The 8,449-nt window shown below is 39.2% G+C and overlaps 1 protein-coding gene across 1 annotated transcript in view; it reads left to right on the plus strand.

Moving 5' to 3' along the window:
• Positions 1-7,947, plus strand: part of TMEM164 (transmembrane protein 164) — a 30,094-nt gene extending 22,147 nt beyond the window's left edge. Inside the window, exons 4-6 of the mRNA XM_009864980.1 lie at positions 1,204-1,282; positions 6,855-6,955; positions 7,357-7,947. Of these exons, the coding sequence (XP_009863282.1) occupies positions 1,204-1,282; positions 6,855-6,955; positions 7,357-7,563 (387 nt within the window). The 3' untranslated portion in view covers positions 7,564-7,947. The remainder of the gene's footprint in view (positions 1-1,203; positions 1,283-6,854; positions 6,956-7,356) is intronic.
• Positions 7,948-8,449: the final 502 nt, after the last annotated feature.

Raw genomic sequence — 8,449 nt, forward strand, 5'->3', positions numbered from 1 at the left:
ATGTAGAAGTTTTTGTAATGTTTCTATTTCAACACCATGACTTCAGTGTCTCAGAACAATAATAGAAAAGGACGACTTTTTAAGTTTTCTTTTTTGGATTTCTACCCAACAGACAAGCTATGATGTGTCTGGATTCGCTTTAGCCTGTAGAATGATAGAACGAGTCTGCATTTGAACCGAAGCTAATGGTTTCCATTCCTGTGAGATTTTGTACTTGTGTGGCAGTACTGTCCAATTTTCATTTCTGAAAAATCATGGAAATGCATGTCCTTTCAGCTTTGAGTGAGCTGCAGCGGGAAGTTGAATTCTAAATTTGAGTTTGAATCTTTTCTACTACTGTGCAGTTTTAAATGGGTTGCTTTAGCTTAACAGATACATACAAGCAAAGGCATTTACAGCTAGGAATAGCTTTCCCATACAGTGCATCACCTTTTCTAACTGATATAGAGCTAGAATTAGTTGGGTCTGGATTAAGGGACTCAAACTTGGAGTTGTGATTCAAGTTATTTTTAGTGCAGGCTGTCTGACTTGGAGAACTAACATGAATTTAACTACTAAACACACAAATGACTAATTGTAATTTCCTGAAAGTTGTCAGAAGGTGAGAAATACTTGATTTGCTAGTAACTAGTAACTTGTTTACATACATCCTTCTGCAGCATCTTTTTAAAAGCAATAAAATATTGGTTATTTTATATTTTATTGCTTAAGCTTAGCAGGCTTTATGCATGCAGATTGCTGTAGATCAGAGGTTTTTTTTATTTTTGCACAGGCCTCCTCAGTAATTAGTTTTGTGTATTTATATAATTTTTATATATAAGACCTCATCCGTAGAGTTCTAGCCCTCAAAAGACAGCAATTAGCTTTTCACTCTAAACAGCCAACTGTCATACGAGGTGTGTAAAGTTTATGGTTTGATTACTTTTGCATCGTTATTGGTAATTATGCTAACTAAAAAAGGGGAAAAAACAATCTTATGTTATTCCTTCTCTGTTGTGCTTCTGGCTAATTTTGAGAATTGTCTTCTTCAAGTGCACCCTTGCCTTTGTGGCCAGGGGAACAGAGTACAGTTACCTGCACGTTCAAAGCACCGACCCTTAATGCGTGAATAACTGAACCGAAGGGAGCATCACGGAGTATGTTTTCTTGTAAATTGGTTGTTACTGATAAAAGACATTTACAAGTATTTTTGTTATTCCACAGCTTCCATTCGAAATGGAAATTTATTACATCCAGCATGTAATGCTTTATGTCGTGCCCATCTATCTGCTGCAGAAAGGAGGTAGGTTGACAATTTCTGTATATTGATTTGGTCACATGCAGTGAAAAAACTGTGCTCAATGGTTACCACAGGCTTTGCTCTTCATCTTCTGTACCAATTTTTGTTATGTTGTTACTTAATAGTCTCTGGTGTTATGTTGGAATTGTAACCTGGCTAAAAAAACTTGTGTCAGGCACTGAAATAGAAATAAACAAGTGGTGTTTTTCCACAAAGGGGTGTAAAAAATATATTGATAGGATGTGCACTGTTTTTCTTGAGTAGCATCTCTGTCATCTTGCAACATTTGAAGTTGGTGGTGATTGTATTTTTAAGACTTTTGTCTTATTGGATGCCTCTTGAAATACTGCAGCTTAAAATGAGCTGAAAATTGTTATCCTCATGTGAATAGTCAGCAAATTACATTTCTGAATTTCTGAATCTCTAATGAAATGTAGTGATGCATATTAGTGAAATGAAATAGCTTGCTTGTTATCTTTTCTAACAAAATTACTAACTGGCGGTCACAATAGGTCAGTAAGTCTGGGAATCCCAAATTTTTCCAGTAGCCAGTTGTCCGTCCCTCTGTGGAAGGGAATGCAGTCTGGATTCACTGGTGTGATGCTCTGCCCCCCCCTAGCGTTGAAACGCTTCCAGCTCTATTTTTCTAGCAGAGCTAAATTGTTTCATCCAGGAAATAAAAGAGGATAATTTACGGTCCAGATGTTCAGTAGCTTTTAACGAAAACCCTGAGGATGCGATGTCAAGCAAAGGGATCCAATTCTGCGAATGCCCAGAACAAGCACAGTCACCTCTTCCATTCTGGTGAATCTTTATTTGGTACGAGCAGTCACTTAGAATCCTTCACACCAACTTCACTATAGGTTTACAAGCTTTTGATTCCTCACTGCTGAGTGAAACTAAGTGAAAACGATCCAAAGGAAAAAGTATTATACTTCAAAAGATCATTCTGTTTCTTTATCTTACCAGAGAATTATGCCAGCCACGTTTAATTTTAGTCCATCTTTGATACCTTGAAGTTCTGGTAAATAATGCTCAAGTGCAGCGGAGTTGTAGGAGTTACCCAAACTCCTCGTCGTTGTTGGTGCTGGGTGGGCAGGGAGGAGGCTGCATGAACGGCAGCCTGGTCACATCTTTTTAACATCATTTTAAGTCATATATTCCTTTTGTTTTACTTGGATGTTACTTGATGCATTCCTTTGATATTTTTTTGTTTGTTTATTGGTTGACTTTTTTTTTGCTTGGGTTTTTGTTTGTTTTGAAGTAAAGGTTCTCTGGGATCTTCAGCACCTGCTTCCTGGGGCTGGTAGGACTATGTCTGCAGTTTACAGGGCAGGTTTTTAAAATTTTGCCCTTTATTAATGTACAGGTATTTGCTGCCACCTAATGTTGACAGAGTAGCAATGAAATTTCTACTAGAACTTTGTTGGCTAAATATAATCAATTGAAATTGCCCTAGGCTGCGTAACTAGTGACTTGAATTTCTTATGCAGTTGGTTCCTGATCACTCAACTGACTGTGACACCTCATTAGTAGAATGCCCATGGTCTCATTGAGCTTTAGTGAGTTTACTCTGCAGCAGTAAACCAATCCAGAAGCTATGAAAGTATTCATACTGGGTTTTTTTTGACAGGTAAACAAGAGTCTTGCCTCCTAAGCACAAGGGAAACCAGTGACCTACAGCTCTGGTTCAGCTTACCTGGTTGTTTCAGGAATGCTGTGTCCTTGTAGCTTGCAAAGAGTAGATGGGCACCATATTTTAGCGTTTCAAGTCATGTTGAAATGTAATCAAAATGGAATTGTTATTTCCTGAGTGCTGTGAGCAAATTTTTTTTTTTTCCCCAAAGAATAGCTTGAAATAAGGGTTAATTTATAGCAGATTATTTCAGGAGATAATCTTTCTTGTGTTTAGAGCCCCAGCATTACTTAGCTGACTTACTAGCTTAATGAAGTAGAAGAGGATGGTGATACTGAGGAGTGTGTAGGATTTTAAGGAGCAATCTGATGTAGGAACAGCAGTACCTGAACTTCTAGAGGATCTTGTGTGCTTCAGCAGGGCCCTTTGTATCGGAGTCACCAAAAGGTTGTGTGGCTCTGTAGCCTGCAGGGGGAGATGGTCTCCAGCATCTGCTCCGTGGAAATGTCTGTACAAATTCTCAGAATTCACAATGCAAGTGCAGCTTCTCCACGCTGTGGATGGCAAATTGATGTGGTTGTAATTTTTTTAGGGGGGAGAGGGAGGAGGGAGGAATCTTCTTTTGGAGCCAAAAGTGACAGTAATGAGGCTGGAAATTCTGGACAGTCCTTTGGTCTGGCTCCGTGTGTTTTAAGAGCGGATTCGCAGTTGTACACTCGGACATATACACCCTAAATAAACTAGGTGAGTTGTTCGCTGGGAGTAGAGTCAGAATTTTCAGCTTAGAAGGCAAGTGCTGAATCTTCATAAGCAATAAAGAAAGTGTCTCCCTGACTCAAGTCGTGAAGCTTTTTCCCCCTTGATTGAAGTGACTTCAAAAGTGCTGTCAGAAGAGATGAAGTCCTATGGCATTATCAAAAAGTCAGCAGAAGTTGCTGATTTTTTTTTTTTTTTTCCTTTTCCACTCTGGAGCACGTCCCTGTTGCACTTTGGAAGATGGGCAGGAGCAGCTGGATGTAGCCACCTTTCTTCGGGGCAGTGCAGCATTTCTCACCTAAGGAGAAGCTGGGCTAAGATGTAGAATGCAGATACCAAGTACAGACAAAAGGATCGTTTTTCCTGTGACTGTAAATTAGGAAAGCGCAATTAAAGCAATTGGGGATTTAAACTTACGCTTTCCATTGGCTGTTGGGACTTGCTGGCAAGAGTGAAGGGGATTACCGTGTTTAAAGGCATTTCTAGCTGTTGTACCCTTTCACAGCCACTTCTCTGTTTTCTGTCACTTACCTGTATTTAGCTATATCCTTCCCTAGCTTTTAAGTTATGAAGCAGGCTTTAATATATACCTTAGTAGTAATCCAGAAAAAAATCACCATATATTTGAATACAGGTAGGTAGTCATTAATCTAGTTTATCTCTGTCCTCATTGAAATACTCAATAATGTGCGTTACAGCGCTTTCACCGAAACTCCTAATTGGAGACCTGTCAATTCTTTTGCGTTATTTTCCTACTCTCCTTCTGGCAGCTTCCCTATTCCTATTCTGGCTTTTCTTTCCCTCCTGAATCTCGTGTATTTGCCGTAAATGCCAGGTTCACTGTCTGGCTGTGCTCACCAGTCGCCCCTCTAGCAGCAGGGTGGCTGTGGCACCGTTCAGCACCTGGAGGTGTGTGCTGCTCTTCTGGCTGCACATGCTGTGGTCTCTCTTGTAGCTTGACTGTTTCAGGATAATCTTGTTTGGTGATTTAAGAGAGCTGGAGAGGAAGAGGAAGGCTCATGTCTCTGCGTGACCTTCTGAGCTTCTGCTGCTTCTCTTGCTCTCTGTAATGAAAAACCTTATTCAAGGTGGTATCATGTATCTGATGTTTTCAGGCAGTGGAGTTTTCTTAAATAGAAATTACATTCATGAAAGCTTCCTATACCATTTTCTAAATAGGGTGCCAGTCCTTAGCTCATGCTTGCTAAGTATGTTCAAAGAATTAGCCGGTTGTGAATTTCTGCCCTGAACCTCATGTAGAGCTCCCTTTTACCTCTGGATTTTGTTTACAGTTCAGACACTTCTCCTGACCTTCACCTACCCACTGGATAAGAAATCTCATAAGCTGCCTTATGCTTTTAAAGTAACTTGCTTGCTCATATTTGAGCAGAAAGCAGCTGAGTCACAGCGTGCTTATTAAACCATGGTGTGCAGTTGTATCTTGGGTAATTAAACCGACATTGTTGCTCGTTCCAGTCAGCAAGAGATATATGGGCTGCATATGTGCTGTTGTCATTCAAGCATACAATCACCTTACACTCTGACTAGCAGCAGAAGCTATGATATTTTGAATGGACAATGAACAGATGCACAGTTTTAGACAATAAAGGTAATTTTTAACTTGTGACAGTCACAAAATGAGAATTAAATTAGATTGATTTTTTTTTTTTGCAGTAGCTCCCTGAAATAATCTGAACTGGCATGGTGGGCGGAAGGAAAGTACGTGGACAAGAATTGTACAAGGGCACCAGGGATGGAGAAAGCAGTCCTGTAGGGATTTTAAACCTGAGCCAGGAGGCACTGTTGCATGGTGGTGTGGTAAAGCAAGTTAACAGCAGTTACTTGCTTTTATCTGCAGAAGATACTGTGCACAGGCGTACTCATACCAGCTTTAGTCTGAGTTCTGTCATAGCTCACGATGCAGGTGTAGCTATTTGAGTCCCAGTGGCCTTGTACAGTATATGCTGAAGTCTGTAATTACCTCCTGGTAATTAGTGAAAGTGCTAGCTAGCAAAGGCTAATAGGAATATTGCACTCTGTGCTGTAAGCTATCCTTTGAGCACTGGATACATGTTGCAGTATTTAATAATACCTCCTGGATCAGGGAGCAGACAAAGGCACGTAAAAAATAGCAGAGTATTTTTATTATCACCTGAAACTCTGCAACTTCTTAGAGCAACCAAGTGGCATGGCATTGTGCGTCTTTTCTTTTGCGTCCCTAGGCTCAGTTATTAAAGTCACAAAGAAAATATTTTCTGCATATTTTACACTGAAAGTTTCATATCTTGCTAGTAAGAGTCTTGAGTACTCTGTAAACGGTTTTTGTTCTCACCGTATGATGTTTGAATATTTATTTCCAAAAATAGTCTTGTATCTAAGGGTATTTCATTAGATCTGATGTCCTTGGTACATTCTACATCACGTGACATTGTATTTTGTCAGTAAATTGACAAAACTCAGTTTCAGGAGGAGAGACAAAGGTGAACCCAAGAATAATGGGATCCCTGCTACTTCATTTGAAGGGAAAAAAAAATATTTTTATGGTATCTGTGATATGTACTGATTATAACATTGTCTGTAGTGTATATCTGAAAATATCTCCACAACAGTTTTCATTTAAAAGTACAGTCTGTCATTAATGGCTTGAATACTTAATGCAGCTTTTCTGTTCCTGGACGTTATTGGTGCAAGTGACTTTTCAGTAGTTGTTAAACAACCGTAAAATCAGGAAATGGCAATTGGGCTGTGCTGGAACTGCCACTACCTAGGTTAGCTCTGTGCATGTTAAAGTCGTAGCCCCCATAAGAAGCACGTGTTTATGTATAAACAACCTGATTTTTGAAGATTTATCATGTGCCATTATTGTATTTTAAAATCATTTAGTGCTTCTGTGGTAGAAGGAAGAATGAGATAAAAGTTACTGGTGTTGGTGAGAAATAGGCGAGCTTAGGGAGGCAACATACTGTGTTTTTAACTGCTGGACCAGGAGGAGAGAAGAAACTGATGAGGATGCTCCAGGTAAGAAATAAGACTCTCAAATATTAATTACTGCGGTGGTATTGAGTAGGTTATCAGCTAAAGCCAGATGCCCTGACATCCACAGAGAAGGAGAGAGGATTATTCATGAGTGTTTGATGGACACAGCAATTCAGCTGAATACTAATGTATTCCTTTCTTTTCAAGGTATCTACACTCCAGAACCACTCTGCAATTTCTGGTGGGCTCTTTTATCCACGGGGTTAATGTTTGTATATCATTTTAGCATCTTGCAGATTCTGGGACTGGTAAGTAAATACGGGTTAATAAATGGATAGTTTGCAAGTACATTCAACAAAAAACACACGGACACTTTGAAAAACTAGTCAGTATATATCTATATATGTGGATAAGACTACTTGCATGCAAATTTTTAATTGCATGTTCTAATGAGCATTTGCATCTCGCATCTTACAAGTATTGCTAAAAAAATGGTTACGTACCTGCATAAATCCATCTATTAAATGCGCAGCTGAATCTGGATCTGCTTTCCTTCTGAAAGCTGCCCTACTTGTGTTGAACGAAGGAGTGTCACCTAAACATTTTTCATTATTGTGGTAATTTCAAAATTACCATTTTAGGTGTCTGAATCAGCGAAGCACAAAAAAAAAAATATTGTTAATTTATAAATTTGTTGTCGCTTTCTCAGGTTACGGAAGTGAATTTGAACAACATGTTGTGCCCCGCCGTCTCAGATCCTTTTTATGGGCCCTGGTATCGAATCTTGGCATCTGGACATCAGACTGTCATGACCATGACTCATGGGAAGCTTGTAATCCTCCTGTTTTACAGTGCCGTCCCCATCTTTAAATGTAGCTTGGACTTGCTTAGACTCCCAGCTAAGAAAATAGACTGAATTTTCTCCCCACGGAATAGTACATACAGGAAGCAGAGATCCTTATACTGGAAAAAGGAGGGATGAGAGGACAATGTGTCTATACTTCTCCCAACGGTTTATTGCCTCAAAAACACCTCTATAAGCAAGCGAGGTTTTGGTTTTTTTTTAACTGCTATTTCTCACTGCCTGTTGCCAATGGCAAAATTAGTGGCCTTATTCTGGAAAAGGTTTGTGTTTTATATATTCTGTGTAGATTACGGTAGAATCTTACTAAGTCACCGTTTAAAATTTTAGGCCAAGATCTGTCCACATTCCAGCAAAGAGAGTGGCAGTGCTACCTCATTTTGACTGATTTTCCATTAAATATAAATACAGTTATAGGACAGGAAAGAAAGCTGAATTACAAGACTCCACTGATGTGAACAGAACACGTGTGGAAGTGTGTCATCCTGGGTTAACTCTCAGCACTTGAGTGTTGCAAAGCGGCCACAGAGAAATGATCTACCCTTAATCTTCCAGTCTTAAATAGTAAGGTTCTACTGGATTTTCTGTAAGCTCGTTGAAAACGTTGGGGATCAATAACTTGTTCAAAAATTATTTTTTTTTTCCCTTTTAAATTGACTACTTAATTTCTAAGCTACTGTGGATAAATATCTGAGTCCCATCAGGTCTTGATGCTTTGGAGACGCCTTTATCTTAGTGAGTGAGTGGAAGAATAACACTATATTGAAATAATTTCAAAGCACCGATATTTCGTCCATCATTCTGACCTGACTTTGAACAAAATGATTTTTTTCACTTAGTTTAGACCGGAGAGGGAGTGGAGATACAAAGTCCAAAGTAAACATCAGAGTTTTCTTTTTTTACTTACTAGCTTTTGAAATATTCCTCCTGTGTTTTACAC

This window comes from Apaloderma vittatum, unplaced genomic scaffold, assembly GCF_000703405.1.
Source record: "Apaloderma vittatum isolate BGI_N311 unplaced genomic scaffold, ASM70340v1 scaffold13222, whole genome shotgun sequence".
Classification (NCBI taxonomy): Eukaryota; Metazoa; Chordata; class Aves; order Trogoniformes; family Trogonidae; genus Apaloderma; species Apaloderma vittatum.